Raw genomic sequence first — 20,554 nt, 5'->3', positions numbered from 1 at the left:
TTGCTTGAGTTGCCAAAGGGTCGAGACCAAGAGGGTCCAACTACTTAGTGAATTACATCGTCTAGATATTCCCCAAATGAAATGAGAGTATATCAACATGGATTTTATAGCGGACTCACCCACTATGCAAGGAGGGTATAACTCCATCCTAGTGGCTATGGATATTTCAAACAAAGTAGCTCATGCTATCCCTATCAAAACAACTCATAAGGCCTTGGATACCACTAGGATATTCAACAAGTAGATATTCATTATACGGGCTTCCAAAAATAATATTCAACGATCGTGATATCGTTTTCACCTCTAAATTTTGGACTAGCCTCTTTCAAGCCATTGAAACCTAATATGTTTCACCATAACCTATCACTCCCAAAATAATGTGCAAATAAAAAGAGTCAATCAAGTCTTGGAGGATATTTTGAGAGACTACTGTAGTAGGAAATCAAAAAGGTGAATTGAATACATTCCATTGGTGAAATACACCTAAAACTCCAAGCATTATATATACAAGAGTGTATATATAACAAGCCAAGGCAATTCCTTGAGACATAAAGGTAGCCCAAGAATAGCACAAGACCTACATAGACCCAAAGAGGAAAAATCAAAACTTTAAGAAAGGAGAGATTGTCTTTCTAAGGGTTTGGCCCAAGAAGAGTTCATTATCTCTTGGAAAAATCAAAAAGATCAATCTGAGATATTATGGGTTGTACAAAATCTTAAAACGACTCCAAAAGAAACTAGATGACCTACAAGAGCAAGTCAAGGCAATCTATCAAGCCTTAAATATTGAAGCCTCCAAAAGATTGATTTCCCACCACTATAAAGGTTAAAGCCTCCAAAAGGATATTAGACAACAAGTAAGAGCAAGTCAAGGCAATCTATCAAGCCATAAAGGTAGCCCAAGATCGACACAAGCTCTATATAGACCCAAAGAGAACAAATCAAAGCTTTAAGGAAGGAGACATGGTCTTTCTAAGGGTTCGGGTCCAAGAAGAGCTCATTATCTCTTGAAATTTTCTAAAAGCTCAATCTGAGATATTCTAGGTTGTAAAAAAATCTTGAAAATGCCTTGGGACACATGCTTACAAGTTAGCTCTGCCTTTCCATCTATAGATTCATTATGTATTTTATGTCTACCTACTAAAGTCTTATGTTCCCAACCCTAACCATATCCTTGATTATAAACAAATTGTAATGCCAACTCAAGGGAAACTTCAAGTCCAACCTAAGAAAATCTTGGAAGTCAAACAAAAGCATTTTAAAAACCACACTTTGTAGGAATATCTATTCCAATGAAAGGATTTCCTAAAGCAAATGAGACCACGATAGAATCCATCCTCTAAATGAAGCATATTGAGTTTCCCTCAATATGAGAGCATCTTAATTTCTGTTAGGAAAAGAGAATGTAATATATCCAAATTTTCTTGAAAAAAAACCAATGATAATGCTAAATTTCCTCCTTGCATGGAAAATATTAAATTTTACACCTATATATGTGCTCAAATACTCATACTCACATTTAAACTAATTAATTTTAATCCATTTTCTATTTCTTTTATTTTAAATTACCTTGATTGATTGTTATATTTATCTAATTTATTTAATTGATTTATGTTGTCTTAATTTTTTCTCATTAATTTAAACCATTCTTAATTATCTCAATTTAATTTCTATTTACTTTAATTTATCTTAATTATAATAATTTCTCATTTTTAATTTATTTCAATTTTTTATCAATTTTTTAAAGATATTCTAATTATTTACTTTTTTAAAAAAATATGTGAATTTATTATTAATTCTTTTAACCTATACAAATTTCTTAATAATTTTTTTAACTTATTTTATAATATTATTACTTATTTAAATTGTTATTAAATATTTACTAAGGTTTTATTATTTTCATAAATTAAATTATTTTAATAATAATTTTATTAAATTTTAAGTAAAATATTTTCTTATTTTATCCCAATTTTTACTCACTTTTTAGTTGAATTATTTAATTTCTAAATTTAGACTAACTTTTTTTTCAATTATTTTATGTAAAATTGTTTTCTATTTATCTTTTGGGATGGGCTCTTAAAAGCAAAAAACAAAAACCTCTCTCTCTTCTCTCTAACCATTCAACCTTCTCCCCCTCAAAATGAAAAAACAAAAACCTCTCTCTCTAAACCATTCAACTTTATCCTTTTCTAATAAAGCAAATCCCCCATCCCACTCATTTTGTGATGAGAGACTATTAGAGAGAGAGAGAGAGAGAGAGAGAAACAAGATCATGTGACTTGGATCTAGTGTTCTCCTTTGATTACCATGACTCCACGCAAGCACATCAAAATTGTGGATTCCTCCTTCAACCTCAATGTTGAAAATATAACCATTAACAACTCTCAAAAAATCAATAATAAAAAATATTTTAAAATATCAATAATCTACCATTCAAATATAAAACTATATTAGCTTGCATAGTTAGCATAAAATTAAAAATAATCAAATAGATATTTTAAATAATTAAAACATCTTATTATTAATTAAATTAGAGGTAAATTTAAAATTTCTCTTAAGTTATTTGTAAAATTACTAGACACATTGAACAAATAGAAAATTTTTAATTTTAATTCTCATAAATTATCAAAAATTTAAGAAAAAATAGTATTGGGATTATCAAACTTATAGGAGGATTATCTATTTAAACTCTCATTAAAATAACTAAGTAGGATTAGTCTTTTTAGCAATAACATAAAAATTATTTAAATTTTAGATCCTTTATGAATAACATGTGCTAGTTCATAATATCCATAACTTAGTTGAAAAGGATAAGTAGATCACTTAGTTTTTTTTCTACCTTTTCAATAATTAAAATTATTCTAATCTCACATTGTGTTTAAATAGTACATGTATATACAAGTAAATTAAACTCAAACCATGAGTTAATTTAAAAATTGTTGATTAAAATAGAAATCTAAAGAGATTCCATTGAAAAAACTACATTGGATTTAGGTAAATATTATCTAAAAATGATTATTTTATTCAATTAATTCACATGATTTGTTAAAACAAAATCTTGTAAATGATACTAATAATGTTTGTGCCTTCAACAATCAAATGAGATTAAAGCATCGTACCTTTATAGGGCCACGTTAAGAAACTCTTCACCTAAACTAAAATTAAAACCACCTAAGATAGCTAACCACTACTTAGGTATATGAGATTGTACATATAAAAAGGTTTCCTTATGGCAAGCGAGGACCAATGGAACTCTAGTCAAACGGCATAATCACATACCCAATCCTTTAATAGAAAAGAAAACCTATACAAGATCGACATGGTTTATCATCAAAAGGCCCAAGATGGTTTTATGCTGGTTTTGCTTCTAAAAGCTTATATAACTATTATAACAACGTAAATATCTTATTTTTCAAAGTTATTTTTGTGTTTGCACGTAAGAAACATATTAAAGAATCCTGTGCTTAGATAGTTATGGAAGTTATCTTTATTTGCTTCACAACATGGGTAGGATGCTTGTCTAGAATGATAAAATAAATTTCATTTAGATGTGGGAAGCGAGTGAACATTCTTCTCAAGAAAACCATTCTGTATCTCAATGGACGTGTTTTCTAGATGGCCTCAACCGAAAATCTAGAAAAAGAACCATGAATCGTGATAATCCTAAGATTAGTTACTAGAACCAATTCAGCATTGTGTTAAGGGGCTAGTGCGACACTATGCCTTACCAACAAAGGGGTCAACACTAAACTCCCCCTCCTTTCTCACTCATTAAATCAAGTGCAATGCTTGTGGGCCTCGAAGTCTTTAACAACTCGTGTAATAGCGACTGTTTTCGCTCAATGCTAGTATACTACTAGAGATCATAGATGTGTCATTACTAGCTTGCAAGTCGATCCTCATGGATGGGCTAAATGCTTTGCTTACAAGGTAAACCTAGGAAACACCTAATTGTGTAAGTCCACACGCTCATGAGTAGCACAGATGGTGACAACTAATATCAGATTCCTAATGATTGCCAAACTACCCTCCCTATTCCTAATGTGGATTACATTAATATGGCATGTCCATACATCCATATATGCAACTATCAAATCATGTTCCAAGAAGCTAGGCTTGTATTATTCTCTCAATGGATAGTTTGTAAATTTATGTTCACACATTGTTTAACATAAATACTTGTCTTGTCCATGCAATGTTTTAGGATATGATCCGGTGATTAATTTCATCCATGTATTAAAGTCTAAGATGTATGAGAATGTTTGTATGGCATGGCACCATATGCAAGAAAATTTTCATAAATCAAGATAAAGAATGATATTTTGGAGGGCAAAGATATTAAATCCACTAATTGAAATGTGTATTGCAATCTCTTAACAAACTAGGTGAAAAGCATTTTTAGACTTGTTATGAAGAGGATCACTAATTGAGCATGTGAAATATAAATTGTGTGAAAACTACCTAAGGGGATAGTATCTGTAGAAAATACTTTATAGGATTACTCTTGTATATATAAATTGTGTGAAAATGACCTGAGGGGATAGTATCTATAGAAAAGACTTTATAGGATTGCTCTTGTATGCTTTTCTCCAAAGAAAAACGAAACAAAGGCCATCTTTTAATTACAATCAAATTACAATACATAATATCATTACTTATAAGCTTTAATGTCTAAAGCTTACTAGCATGACTTTGGATGAGCTACCTACCAATGAAAACAAACAATGCAGGCAAACAATTAGAGCAATAATGCAATCCTAGGTTAGGATACATCTCCCTTACAAATTCAGAACGCGTTCCAATAACCACTCTCGATAATAAATCAAATGTGTATTCAAGTCGATACATCTATAAGACTTTCACCCACAAATTCTCTCTAAAAACTCTTGGATAAGAGATCTAGCAATGCTGGGGCTATTACACACTTGTCCAAATAAAGGTATGATCATATGACCACCAAACACAATAGATTAAGCCCACATTTAGAGGTTTAAGAACATTTCTACACCAACTTGCACCCTATGCATAGCAACTTAGGTGATGCCCCACAGGAGCAAAATGCACCTCATTCCAATTTAGTGACCAATTTGCACAAAGAATGCATCCTTATGAGCCACTTGAAGCTATGACACAAGTGCTCATATATTATATATAATTTAATGTGATCCAAGTACTTCAACCATGTAAAATTCTCTTTACATTTTTTTATCATATCAATCCTTAAGATTGTAACACCCTTCTTGAGTGTCACTCCATCGGCCCGACATTGTCACTCTTTTGTGGCCCTTAATTAATATATAGACATATATATTAATTAACTTATCGAAACACCCCCAAAAAAAATGTATGACTTTAACTTTTCCAAATATTAGAGAATTCACTTTGGGAAACAAAAAGATCTAATGGAGAACCATTAAATGTCACACGATCGGCCACTTTGACCTTGGTGTAAGGCACCAAATGTTGATCGCACAAAAATAGCTCAAGCAAATGTATTTTGGGCCGAATTTTTCCAACCACCATTCATTGCTTTGGCTGTGGAAAATTTTGAGGTGTAAGCAGGTTGTTGAAAAGATGTCAGGTGTGCGCTTCCTTTGTTGTGCTGTTTTCCTTAGGTTGATATCTTGGGTGATGTTTTCTTTAGCTTGATAATGCCACCTTGAAGAGGACCAAGAATCGTTGCGATAAGTAGTGCACTCAGAGAGACAATCCTGTGTCAGAATCCTGTTCCTTCCATAAGCAGAGAGGCTGCAGCATGTGTTACAAGATACAAACCCTACGATGGACTACGAATGTCTTTGGAATAATCCCTTAAAGAACAAAAGGACAGTACTGTGTAACCCTTCCTCCAACTGTTGGAGTTAGGAGTGTAGCAAGCCTGGATAGAATTAAATAAAAGCTGGGTCTCGCTTGCTTGTGTATCCTGTCATATTGTTCAGGGTTCGCGCTACCCTCTTCAAGTCTGCAGTTGTTGGCTGAATAAAGGAGGGAAAGAAGGGATTGTAGAACACAGAACAACTCTAAGAAGTGGGCACACATAAAACACACAAAATTTTCAAGCAAAACAACACAAACCGTCCGTCAAATAAGTTGTCCTAGAGATCATGATTCGAGTATTCAGAAATACACGCCAGAGAACCAGTGTCCATTGGTTGCAGTGACCCTGTTATGTCTAAAAACTCATCTCTTTCTTGTACACTGGCACCAAAAAAAAAAAAAAAAGGTTAACACCTCTACCCCTCCCTCTCTCTCACAAAACTAGAACAAGAAGAAGAAGTTTGAATAGTGAATTGAAATATTTACAAAGGGCCTTTTGCCCAACCAAGCAGACTCAGAGACTGGTAGAAGACAACACCTTGAGCCAAAAGGCTACAAAACACACAAGGTTACAAAAGGATCTCTTTTTCCCGTAATCAAGTAGCTACCCTAGTGGTTACAGAAGGATCTCTCTCTCTCTCTCTCTCTCTCTCTCTCTCTCTGGTAATAGGTGGTTGTATTAATACAAAAACATATATACAAGATTACATGATTGGAAGATGCAGGATGACTCTAGGCCATAGTGCATAAACTCAACTCTCTTTTACAAACAACACATGAAAGGAACACGAAGGAGTACAAAAATCAGGGCAGGTTTACTGAAGAGACCACCTGAAGCCAAGGTATCAAATCCTCTACAGACAAAGTATCGACATGCTGAATAAGATCAAGCTGCCACCGAAGAAGTCCTTTAAGCTTGGCCACATAATTCTGTATGCCTGAGGCAGCATCAAAAAGGAAAGCATTGCACGTGACCCAAATATGCCAGCAGCCCTAGAATCTGAGAAAGTGAAATAGAATCTTCATGTGAGGTCGCAACAGACCATGATGCTTAGGCTTACCCAAAACCCAATCCAAAGAACGTATCCAGGCACCCACCACAGCATGCCAAATGTCAAAAAGAAGCCAAATTTTGCGGACAAAAGGACAAGATAAATCGGTGACAGGAACATTCCATTGCAGTAGTATAGAAAAAATAGCTGCCATTGGAAATACCCAGTGGCCAAGGGCCGAAGCAAGGGGAAGACCTCCCACCCACACACACCAAATGAATACCTTGCATTTGAACAGCATCTTGTTATGCCATCCTTCCATGATTGTGAGCTTCCACCACACTTTAGTTTTGTGCAGTCCCCAAAGTGCATTAGCTTTAGAACGATCTTTGATCATGACGTGGTAAAATCTAATTAACTGAAGAAGATTGGAGACTCAAGTGGCCTGCAAGGTTCCAATCTTGCCAAGGACAGAGGCAAAATCTAGGACAAGAAAAGTTTGTTGGTCCTGTAAAAGTCTGGAGACCTTGGCCAAAAGGGTACACTAGCCATGAGGAACCCAGAAAACCTGCCTAACTGTGTGAAAAGGCATGAGTGTGCATTGAGACATAAGAGTGGCATCAACCACCGAGACCAATCCAAGTCAAGCCATGCAATTAAATTGAGGTCTATCCTCTAATTTATCCTCCCATAAGAGCAAACGAGAAACTGCTAGAATTTCCATTTGGAAAGAATTAGAAGCCAATCTATCCTCGGCCAAGTGCCATTGTACCTTGGAAAGCACAATTTTTCATGAACATACCAAGTGGGTGAGAAGTACTGAAGCAAATGTAGAGTCAGCTTAAGGGCATGCCACCAAGAACCTTGAATCTTCATATTACCTTGCCAAAGGCTGCAATTTTCAAGAAAATAATGGGTAATAACTGTCCAGGGTTGTTGACCAGCACACATGGACTGCAAAAGCAACCAGCAAAGGGCTGTCATATGGGTATGCACACTGATTCTTTCTTCCACAGCACAAAGCGGAGGTGCCAAGTGATATCCCTCAAAGCCACATTAGTCGAGGACAGAAATCTCTCTCTCTCTCTCTCTCTCTCTCTCTCTCTCTCTCTCTCTCTCTCTCTCCGTGCGTGTGTGCTGCATGCGCACCCACCTCTTTTTTGCTAAGAGAATAGGTTGGTTTTGTACCTTTTGCCAAAAACCCAGCCATGTAGATGACAATTGTTACTCAGTGGCCAAGGATATCATACCTACACCCAAAATCACAACCTCCACAACTAAGGGTATTTTATCCACAACAAAGCTGAATCCAATCCCCATTGCCAAACCAATATCATCACAATGCCACTCCAAGGAGGTTGAGAGAGGTCTTCTCCATGGAGGCTGAGAGAGATCTTCCCCAAGGAGGTAGAGTAGTTTCTCCAACCCTTAGTATCCAAGTTCATCTATGGATAACAACTAGTATAGTGAATCCTGGATATCCCCCTTAGTATGTGCCTCGTGGCATCTCTAACTTGTTCAAGCATTTCCTCACAAGAGGGTAGTCTCTTAGAATTCCTAGATCATCCTTTAGAAACCTAAAACTACTTAAGACTCCCTTTCCTTTAGGCTTAGTCTGACTTTTACTTTTCAAGTCTTATGTCACATACCTAGTTACCTACCTTTATTTACTTCCATTGCATCTCACACTCACTTAGCTAACATTGTGAGTATTTTACCAATCCTAACTGGGCTAAAGGTTTTTTTTTCGGCTCTTGCCTTGGTGACTATTGCTTCCACCAACATGGAGACGAAGATAGCATCTTCTTTCCTGAGATTAAGTCTTGGATATCTTTTTTCTCATCTTGGCATCTATCTTTCTTTCTCTTCCATTGAGGTCTTTTTATCATTTAACATCATTTATTACTCCACCGGTTTATTTATTTTTTCATGACAAGTGGGCTACTACCTTGGTAGTTGTGCCCTCGCATTCTTGACTAGCATAGGAGCCATATCTTGAGGTCAAGTCTCAAGGATGCCTGTGACACCTAGTCAACATTGAAGCCATCTCCCAAGATCAAGGCCAAGTACATCCCAACTACCTTGGTGGTTAAGTCATGTGACTGTAGGACAATATCTATCTAATACAATAATTCATATCTTTATTTTCTCGCTTAAGAGCCAACACAAATATGAATCATCGATAAGTTATAAGCCTAAGAAAAAAATCCAATCTTTTGATGCTCAAAATGCCAAGGATGATCCTATTTTAAAAAATAAAATGCAATAATGGATGGTCATGCTATACTAACAATCGTAAGTTCTTGCATCGTCGTCCTAGTATGCAAACTTATTAGAGCTATGCATAAGAGTATAAAGTATAACAAAAGATTGCAAGTAAAAAATTTAAAGCATAAAACAATTTCAATGAGTACTTTAAAAACATAAATTATTGTACTCGCAAACTATTAACATTTTCACAATTCAAATGCAAGATAAGACTTTTTTCCTTTAAGATTTCATTGGACTAAGGGATGACTTTATGAAGTGGTTTAAAGAAGGCCTACACCGCTGGAAAGCAAGACCACAATTATAAATGAAGCCATAGAGAAGAGAAAGAGTCATGTCCTAGATGTACATGAGGATGACAAGGCAGTTTGAACCAAAAATGGGGTGGAAGGGTTAAGGGTGACAGAGATAAAACAAGAGATCAGACACTCATTTTAAAGCTCTAGAACACACTAAGCATGTTGAGAATTTCCCACACATTCTTAGGCTCTAGAAGGGGTAAAGATCGACCTAGATAACCACCTCGCACAGACCCAAGCAACACATTATCGACAGTGCATCCCATGCATACTCATGACATGCCAATAGGGTAAGTGGATAATCTACTAAATGGGCAGGCATTTTGTTAGAGAGGTGAACAGCATAATAGTGCATGGCCTATGCAATCCAATGGTGTTCCACGCAAAAATATATCAGTGCTAGGGCAATAGAGGTTGGGGGTCTGGCAATCCTACAAAGGACAGGTCACTTCATGCACTATCCACAGATGGGTCACATCCACATATAAGCATTGTTCGTGTGATATAGTGTAGTGCTTACTTTTGGTTTTTTGCTTTCACATACGACACTGGGAATAGCATATAGTCTTGCACCCTTCCACATAGTCAAGCCCTTCATAAATCCTATTCCCTATGGAAGTGATCATGGAGGGCCATGCATGTGCTGCCTAATGTAGGCAAAAGGGCAGAAAACAGGCCAATCTCTTGCCTATGGAATGAGTAAACCCGCTGCCAATACAAAGTCTAGCTGACTTCATCATGAACAAGCTGGCAGAAATTCAAAACTGGCCACCCATTTGGGAAAGATGTTGCCCAGGCTTTCATCCCGCCAAAACATGAAATGCACCCCTGAAAACAAGCTCTGAACAGTGCAACCAACTTCATTTGTACTAATCAAGAAATCTGTAGCCCGTGAGCTACTTCACTAGAACTCTTAGCAAGGCAAGTGAGTCCGAAATCCATGCAACTATAGTGACTAATACTTTAGCCACACAAGAAACAACATCCTAAACAAGAAAAATCAACATGAGCAACATGACACATGTACCTTTTCACAAGAAATCGGATTACTGTACCAAGCTTTATGGTTTGGTGCTGAGGTGTATCACCAATCCATGCTCGCTCAATATTCTGCTAAAACATATGGTAAAATAATATGCTCAAAAAATGGGACTGCCTGCAGCTTGTTGTTCTATGTTTCATGCAATATTTATCAAAAAATCACATCAAAGTTGCTGCCCATTTGAAGATGTACAACTTATCCTGGAGTTGTGGACAAAGAGCACACCATAAATTGGCAAAACAAAAAGGCTCTACTATTTGCCTAGGTATACCTCTTTTGAGAAATAAAAACCAGTCCTGATGTCTTCAACACGGATTGCTGCATTGAAAAGCCCTAAGACCAAGACGCCAATATAGTCCTCTTCAATTTTATTGACCTTCCCCTCTACACACACCATTCAGATGTCAAGTTACTTGGTGCACTTTCAAAAGCGAACAAAAATCAGAAAGTAATACAAGAACATATCCTGTAAGGGAAAGGAAACATCCATATGGTTGCAAAACTATGATCTTGCTGAAAATCTAACATTTCTAGTAGCTTATAAGTAAACCTAGAATGCCCAAAATTTGTTGAATTTTAAGTGTACCTAGCATCATTCCCATTTTGGGTGCAAAAAGCAAAACATTTGCAGTAAGGTTGACCTTGAAGTATGGAGACAGCCCTGGAAGGATTTTCGCCACATGGCTTGGAATACATAAGTCGGAATAAGCAAGAACTACACCATCTAAATCCTCATTATACCTGCAAAGGCAACAAGGCAGTTTTACTATTGTTGCATTATAATCATACTTTGTAAAATTGTATAATCATCATGTCCTTAAAATCTTAAAGCTATCTATAACTGACTGTGGACAACTCAACCAGCACTTTACAAAGGGTAATAGTTATACAACCAAAGCAAGAGGAAACTTTTATTACATATTTTATTGCCTATAGGCTATAACATGGCACTCTCACCATTTCATAAAAGATGCAACACCTCAAAGACACTATCCACGCAATCGAAGACACAAAACAATCCACTAGTTGTCAAAAAAAAAACTATTGACTTCCCCGCTCACAGAAAACTGCTTGCTTTTGTTCCCTCTCAAGTAAAATCACCATCATTTCATTTATGTTTTTAAAGGTAATAGAGCAGGCCCCTATTGCTGATTGAAATTGAAATACAGTGGTAACCATGAACTTGACTGTAAAAATAGTCATTTACTGTCTAAAGACTCCCCTCATAAAGAAATACAGGTTTAACTGCTATACACAAAACAGCATATAATCAAGTTCTCTGAACAGTTCAGAGAGCCCAGAATTTTACTGCATCCAAAGGTGAGGATTGGTCCTTCCTCCTCAGATGATATCTGCCATATATTCAAGGCCCCTAAACTACACAGTTGAAATTGAGGGTACCCTTATGTTTCTGCCTGTTTTCCTCTTGTATTCAGCATGTTTGTTAGGAGTGAACACAAACAAGCTCTCCTTCATCGCAAAAGGCTGATTCACCTAATTGTGTGGCTTTCATCTGCGATCCATGGACAAATTTTTTCTTCTCTCTTGGTCTTTCAAGACAAATTTTGAAGAAGTTTTTTCTTTCCCCTTACAGATTGTGAGGATGGGAAGGAAGAAAAGCCAAGAATGGGATTATGTCACCATTCTCCAACAGCTTCCAAGAGGCATGTGTACAATGAAATGCGAGTATTGTATGCATACATGGGAGGGTGAAACCAGCCTTCCTTCTCCTATAGGCTATAGGGTGGTAAAGAACCTAATTAAGCACCAAGTACGACAAGCATAAAATTCACATAAACTAAAAAAGCAAATGTTACCACTTAATCTTGGACAATGGACACCTAGTTGGCCCCAAAATTAATGCTCTTTATAGTATTTCTTTATCTTGAATTGCAACTGGATGGAGATCAATTGAGATTCACTAATCTCCTCTACTAATCCAAGTGCCTCTTGCTATCATAAATAACTAGCAAACCTTCAAACCAATTTGCCCTTGGTTTGCTTGGGGATTGGCCTTCACCCTACTCCTTATGAGACAAATCTAGCCCCAATTTTGATATTGCTTGGCTGGCCTCTTAAATCTCCTCAAAATTTTTCAATTTCAGTTGTTGGAATTCAAGTCATAGGCCCTCAATTGTGGGCATACATCGCGAGGTAGCTAAGTTAAACCCTAATTTCTACTATAAGTCAGGGTTTACAACAGAGCTTAACCAAAATCTCCACCTCTAATGACTCAAATGTCTGGATTTTGCTGAGATAACTTGAGAGATGGCTAGAGGATAAGAACAAATGCTAAAGAGAGAAAATTCTGACTTCCATCGTGAGAAAATGAAAAAAATTAGTTGTTACTCCATCTGGACAGCCATAAAAGTTGTCACATTGATGGAACACCCTAGATATGATATTGCCTAGTTGAAACAGTTCTCAAAACGTTGTTACCTACAACTATAGTGTTTTTCGGGCATGTTAGCAACTCTTGCAAGGCCTCCTACTACTGGCTAGAAATTGCATGTCAATTGTTATAGCAGCAATGGTAGCCTCTCTCTCTCTCTCTCTCTCTCTCTCTCTCCGAAAACGTTTGTTCCACTTGCATGGATAAGTTTTGCCAAGTGACAGCCTTATAATCTCATTTTTCAACATTATCCAACTTATTGAATTAATTTTAAAATATTAATTTTGACTTGCACTCATCCTCAATTGCACTACAATCTGTCAAAAGCATCTATTACCACTACTAGATACATGCTAGCATCATGGTCAAACAACATGTTCACCAATTGCTTAACCATACGTATGCTCTCTGTATGTCTGAAATTCCAATCACTTAAACCAATTATGATCCACACACATGAATCAGAATCACAAGGAATGCATCCACATACCAAATCTCAACAATGCTCTAACCACAAAGGCATTGTGATGAATAAACTAAGCATAAACAACACCTTATAGCAATTATATACCACACAATACTCATGTAAAGAATACATTAGTCTACAAACCAAATGTAACTTATGCAATTGTACTTCTCTTGCATCACTTGCAGCTGTATACTACATTCCATCCATATATCCATATATGCCTTGTGAATGTACATCACATTCAAATGTACATTCCATGTATTCCATACATGCTAGCAACCTTGCAAATGTATAGTTTCAAAGCTTAGGTGCAAACCATACATATCTGCATACCAACTCGCAATGACTAGTATATTGAATAGTGATCCCAATGACAAGAATACTATCAACATACACTACCTTGGATGCAAACCAAGTGCATTCAAGATCCACTACATAAACAAGTTATCCATCACTAGGGAAGTGGAGATGCAACCTCCGCCTTGACCATCATGCAATACTTTGGACCTTCTCTACTCTACTCAACGTGAACAAGCCCAAATCCAAAGTCGGCTCTAACTAAAACACATCAAGATAAAGTGCAACATTGAGGATAATTTGCCAAGTCACCCTCCTCCATCCATGGCATCCATCATAGGTAAAACAATACTAAAACTTCACCTAGAAGCACATGGAAGCTTACCTCTAACTTCACTTATCTCAAATCCTCCGCTAGGTTCTTAGCCTTTGTCTCTCTGTAGCGTGGAGATTCTTTGTAATTTCACATTGCTACAATTCTATCTTAACCAACATGAAACCTCGCATCTAATTGACTATCCTCTCATTATATACCTAACATGCTAGGAGCACCATATGCAGTAGCAATCATTCTTGTTTGCATACTTTGGACTATTGCAATGTGATTGTGCATGGAAATTTGCATACTACCAATCATCCCAATATACATTTTTCCATACATTGCATGCATTAATAGTTGTATTTCCCTCATGACCAACACTATATGGAGCATTTGCACAACTAGTATCAATATCACGAGTCCCAAATAGAGTGGGTTGCTAAAACCAGCCTTCCTCCTCGGATAGGGTGATACTAACCTGATTTAACACTAATTATAGCAAGCAATTAATCTTGGACACTGGACAATTCGTTGCCCCAAAATGGGTGTCTCTTGCAATATTTCTTTAGCTTCTATTGCAAATAAATGAAGTACAACTAAGATTCTATGATCCCCTTTGCTAACCCAAGTGTTTTTTTATGTCAAAACTTACCAACAAGCCTTCAAACCGATTTGCCCCTTGGTTTGCTTGATGATTAGCATTCATCTTGCTCCTTGATAGACAAATTAGACCCCAAAATCTGATATTGATTGATGGCCTCTTGAACCTCCTTGAAATTTTTTAATTTCAACTACTCTAAAAAAACAATTCCACTAGCCAATAATTAAATTGGCTAGGCCAATTTGTTTACCCCAAGTGTCCCTGAGCAATTATTGACCCCTAGATTGGCATTTATTAATTAATCAATGCCTAGTCGTTGATGTCACCACTGACATTAGTGGCCAATAAATTGGTCTAGGACCAAATCTAACATCAGGTACCACCTAGTACCTGTCATACATAACTTATTACAACTCTTGCCTTTGGCAACACTTAATATCTAGAGGTCCCAAGTCCCACACTACAAAATGGACCTCACATGTGCAAGTTAGATTAGCACATTTAATTAACTTTTAATCAACTACTAAGCAAAACAATATCGTGACAGACCATCCCTTTGAAATCCTTGCAATCATCCTTAATTGCATTTGCAATGTGCCAAAGCATCCATTGCCACTATTGAAAATACATAATAGCACCATGGTCAAACAACATATACACCTATTGTTAAACCATGTTCATACCCTCTGCATGTGAAATTCCAATCACTTAAACCAATTACAATCCACGCACATGAATCATAACCACTGTCAAAACCATAAGAGATGCATCCACATATCAAAACCCAACATTGTTCTAACCACCAAGGCATTCCAATGCATGAACTAAGCATAAACAACACCTCATAGCAATGATGTACCACATGATAGCCATGTAAAGTATACATCAACTTTAAACCACATGTAGCTTATGCAATTGTACTTCTCTTGTATAACTTGCAAATGTACACTACATACCATCTATGTATTTCATATATGCCTTGCAAATATACATCACATCAAAATGTACATTCCATGTATTTCATACATGCTAGCAACCTTGCAAATGTATAGTTTCAAAGCCTAGGTACAAATTATACTATATGCATATGAACTCACACTGACTAGTACACTGAATAGTGATTCCAATGGCAAAAATATTGTCAATATACAGTAGCCTGGATGCAAACCAAGTATATCTGAGATCCACTACATAACCAAGATATTCATCACTAGGGAAGTGGAGGTGCAACCTCCCCATTGAGCATCAAGTAATGGCATATTTTCATCATCTTTATACTAGGGCCCTTGGACAAGTGAACAATTTTCCCATGAGAAACACTATCCAAGTGACACCTACTGCATGAGCATTCTTCAGCATGTAGCATTCCATATCCACCTCACTCTTCTCTTCTTTCTCTTTTTAGACCTGACAGGGTGTTGAGAAACCCTTCACCCGCAATTTGCGTTTTTGTGTTTCTGTGTTTTGCGTTTAGGGTTTACAACTCCAAAAAGGAGCGCCACCCTAGACTGATTGTGCCTATTTATAGGCCACTCTCTCACTCATTCTTTACGGCTGATTCATTCAGCCCATCACCTCTTCTCTCTAGCCTCTCCACTACCCTCACACCCCTTCAAGAGGACATTGTGGTTCGTGGTTGGTGGCTGTCTTCATCATCTTTCTTATGCTATGGCACCCTTGTTCCCTTGTATCACATTCACTCCATGATTCAGAACTTCATCATTCCATTCATCATAGATTTTTCTCTCTTCTCTTCTCTTCTCCATGTTTGCCGAGTTCACTCCATGTTCCTCCCCACAAACCCTACTATCTCGCTGGTACATCGTCTTTTGACATCAGCTACTCTCTTTTGATTATCCTGTCATCCATGCTTTCTACATAGCAATCAGCCTCAAAGATCTTATATTTTGTGTGCAAAATAGGGGGTACTTTCTTACTACCTTAAAAGGAGCCTTACCAACGAAACTATGCACTGTGTTGTTGTATGCAAGCTCAACCAACGGCAAATATTATTTCCACTATGCTTTGTGGTCTGATACATAGAACTTCAAAATATCTAACATTGTGGAATTTGCCTCCTCAGACTAACCATCAGTTTGTGGATGGAAGGATGAAGAGAATTTCAATATTGTGCCCATGTTCTCAAACAATGCTTTCCAAAACAAACTTGTCATCTGTGGGTCATAATCACTAATGATCGACTCTAGCATACCATGATACTTAAACACATGCTGTATAAAAAGGCGTGCCATATAATCAACCTTCATCTTTTTCCTCACTGGAATGAAGTGGACCTACTTACTAAACCTGCATATGATAGTTCATATCCCATCATTCCCTATAGATATGCATGGAAGCTCAAAGATAAAATCCATAGCAATGCTCTACCAAGGCCTATCGAGAATAAGCAAGGGCTGCAATAAACCCAGCATCTTTTGCCTATCATACTTAACTTTCTGGCATACTACGCATGTCCTGACAAATTGCTCAACATCATGCCTTAAAGCTGGCCAATAAAAGAAGTGCTCAATTGCCTTAACTGTGGCATCAATACCCCTATGACCCGCATAAGGAGGAGCATGACTCTTAGTCATCACCTTAGCCCTCAACTGCTTTGTGACACGCAATCGTCCATGCATTATTAGAAAGCCCTCTCAAAGTTGCCTCTAGCCATTGCAAAGCTGATCATAGGCATTTCCAAAGTCAGAATCAATAGCATACTAATCCTTCATGGCATCCAACTCAGTGTAATAAACCATACTAACAGCCGACAACTGAGGTTTACGAGACAGTGCATCAGCCACTACATTCTTTTTGCCATCTATATACACAATCTGAAAGTGAAACATAGACAAAAAGTTTGCCCACCGCATGTGCTTCTCAGATAACTTCATCTGAGTCTAAAAGTAGCGCAAAGTCTGATGGTCTGTCTGCACTATGAAATCAGCCCCTAAGAGAGAGTGTTTCCATGTGAAAAGTGCATGAATTACAGCCAAGAGCTCTTTCTCATAGACCTGTAAATTCCTCTCTGCACCATGGAGAACACGACTCTCATAAGCAACCACACGGCCATCTTGCATTAAAACAATCCCAATGTTGTTTCCACATGCATCACACTGCACAACAAATGACTTCCTAGGATTGGGCAATACAAGCACAATATCTGAACTCATCGTTTCTTTTAATGCATCAAATGCTAAAATTTCCACTGCTGTCCATCCAAATGGCACATTCTTCTTCTGCAATGCATGCAATGGAGAAGCAATTTCACCAAAGTTTCGTACATACTTCCTGTAGTACGAACATAGATCCATAAAGCTACGGATCTCATGAACATTTCGAAGATATGGCCATGAGCAAATTGCCTCAACTTCAACAAGATCCATACAAATGCCATCAGCCAATACAATGTGGCTCAAAAAGTGAATTTCATGCAAAAAGAATTTACTTTTCTTGTCATTAATCAACAATTGATACCTACGCATCTCATTGAATACTATGGCCAAATGCTTGCGATGCTCGGCCCTCATTCTTCGAAAAGACAATCATGTCATCAAAGAAAGTGCCCACAAATTCCCTATGCTGCTGAAAGATGCAATCCATCATTCTATTAAACATGGCAGAAGCATTTGTAAGTCCAAATGGCATGACAAGAAACTCATACAAACCAAAAGATGTTGGAAAGGCTATCTTGGATGCATCTCCGAGCCTAATCCAAATCTGATGGTAACCACTTTTCAAATCTATACGGCTGAAAATGGCTGCCCCCTGCAATCTATTCAAAATATCATCGATCCTAGGGATCGGAAATCTATTCTTTATCGTGATTTTGTTCAAAGCACAATAGTCGATGCACATACGCCATGACCCATCCTTCTTCTGCACTAGAAGCACTAGAGAGCAAAACGGAGATGAACTGGACTGAATCAGCCCTTTCTCTAACAGCTCATTTACTTGGCTCATAATCTCCTCCTGTTGTGCTGCATTAACCCTGTAAGGTGGCTTATTAGGTGGGCTATAGCCAGGGATCAAATCTATGTTATGGTCCTCATGTCTTTCAAGTGGCAAGTGTCTCAGAAGTGACTGAGAAAAGCAATCAGCATACATTTGCAAAAATGACATGCGATCTTTATCCAAAGTAGTCACATTCCCAACATTTCCATTATCACGTTTATCCTTAGTGAAAACTAAGTAAGCTGAAATATGATTTTTAATTACTTTAGAAATAAGAGAAACAAATACAACAGAGACAAATTCCCCTTTCAATTTTACATCCAAAGTATGAACTTTGCCTCTATGAAAGAGGGTCACAATCCTATCATGAGTATCAATCATTGCATGCACACAATGACACCAAGGCATACCAAGCAAGACATCACATCCTTCCAATGGAGCAATAAAGAACTCTTCGTTGTCCACAACTTTGAATGTGCAAACGAAGCTTTCCAATGATAGGAGTGACCAGCTCTGCCTGTCCCTTGCATGCCATACCAATCTCACCCATGGGCCCCATCTTATCCTCTCTGATGCCTAAACGGGCTGCCATATCAAGAGAGATGAAATTTGACCATGCCCCTGGATCAAGAAAAATCAATGCATGCTAATCTCTGATTTTGCTCCATGTCTTACAAAGTTCAATACTATCTTGATTAGGCTAATCTACCACTACATCAAGCACTAAACCAACAGTGGCTTTGCCTTTCTTTCCCTTATTATCATCATTATCAGCTTGCTGTTTATTAGGACAGTTGCATGCCATATGCCCTTCATGTTCACAAATATAGCATTTATTTGCAACCATCAGCTCCCTACGTCGTGCATCACTTTTCCCACTCTATCTCTGCAATCTATTCCTCTTTTCAGCCTAATTTTCAGATCTGCCCTGATTTTCAGCTTCATTTTCAAATTCACCCTTTTTCTCAGCCTTTGCCTCACTGACATGTGACTTGGCATCATCATCATGGAATCATGCATCCTATCCATGTAGCAATGTGTCGGCTGTAGTAGCACTTTCTATAAGCTGAGACATGCTAGAAACAGTGGACTTAATACAAAAATCTTGAATACCCTTTGGCAAACCACAAATATACTTCTCCACCTGCTCATAGAGGGGTACCACCAGATACCACCAAGTACCTATGCAACATAACTTATAGCAACTTTTGCCTTTGACATCCTGTGATTTTCTCAAGTCTCGAGCTTGTAAATTTACTCTAACCTCAATTGCACAACACATGTGTAACATTTACTTAATCATGTGATTAAAAATTAATTCACATGTTAAGTGAGGTTTCAAAAACACATGTCCTCATAGTCATGCCTACTATTACTAGCTATTTTAGACATTTTATTGTGGCATATATGATATTAGTCAACCTGATGCATTATTTTCATTCTTTATAGCCTATTTATTCAAGCTCCTTCTCCCCAATCTCTTATTCATCACTTGCAGATCCAATACTTACCTTGGTGGAGAGAGGAACCAGTGTTGTTGGTGCCCACGTAGCTAGTGACTCGCTATTAAACATGACTGTCTCATGTTTGGTATACAGATTCCATTTTCCAATCATTCTTTATATTCTTTGCAATGTTCTCTTTCTTTCTCTTCTGTCATGTGTTCAGCAGTTTATCTCAGAGTAGTGGAGAGACTGGAGAGAAGAGGTGATGAACTAAATGAATCAACCATGAGGAATGAATGAGAGAGTAGCCTATAAATAGGCACAGTCAGTCTAGGATGGCGCGCCTTTTTGGGGTTGCAAATCCTAAACGTAAAACGCAGAAACGAAAAAACGCAAACTACGGATAAAGGGTGAAGGGTTTCTCAACAAAGGATACCAAGAAATGGCATAAAGCTATGCTGTCAGAGATGGAATCTCTAAAGAAAAATAGCACTTGAGATTTGGTGAATTTTCCCAAGGGGCAAAAAGTCCTACCATACAAATGTGTTTACAAAATGAAAATCACTTCTAGTTCCTCGCTTCTAGTTCCTCGCCAAAGTACAAAGCACAGCTTATTGCAAATGAGTACAAGCAAGAACATGGGATTGATTTTGATGAGA

General features: G+C 37.3%; 1 protein-coding gene across 3 annotated transcripts in view; it reads right to left on the bottom strand.

The window, feature by feature from the left end:
- Positions 1 to 5,252: 5,252 nt before the first annotated feature.
- LOC148029651 (DNA-directed RNA polymerase) overlaps positions 5,253 to 20,554 on the bottom strand; it is a 28,464-nt gene continuing 13,162 nt past the window's right edge. The window contains exons 2-6 of one of the 3 annotated variants that reach the window (XR_015692069.1): positions 11,005 to 11,159; positions 10,690 to 10,802; positions 10,404 to 10,486; positions 6,649 to 6,817; positions 5,253 to 6,198 (exon numbers count right to left, since the gene is read on the bottom strand). Coding sequence is in view for 2 of the 3 variants with exons in the window: in XM_087685896.1 (XP_087542022.1) it covers positions 6,096 to 6,198; positions 10,404 to 10,486; positions 10,690 to 10,802; positions 11,005 to 11,159 (454 nt within the window). In the remaining variant the exon portion in view is untranslated. The remainder of the gene's footprint in view (positions 6,199 to 6,648; positions 6,818 to 10,403; positions 10,487 to 10,689; positions 10,803 to 11,004; positions 11,160 to 20,554) is intronic. The other 2 variants (XM_087685896.1, XM_087685895.1) reach the window with 2 other exon arrangements.

This window comes from Lygodium microphyllum, chromosome 10, assembly GCF_053477565.2.
Source record: "Lygodium microphyllum isolate KBCC chromosome 10, Lygodium_microphyllum_v1.1.10, whole genome shotgun sequence".
In the NCBI taxonomy this organism is placed as follows: domain Eukaryota; kingdom Viridiplantae; phylum Streptophyta; class Polypodiopsida; order Schizaeales; family Lygodiaceae; genus Lygodium; species Lygodium microphyllum.
This window is presented reverse-complemented; position numbering and strand designations above follow the sequence as displayed.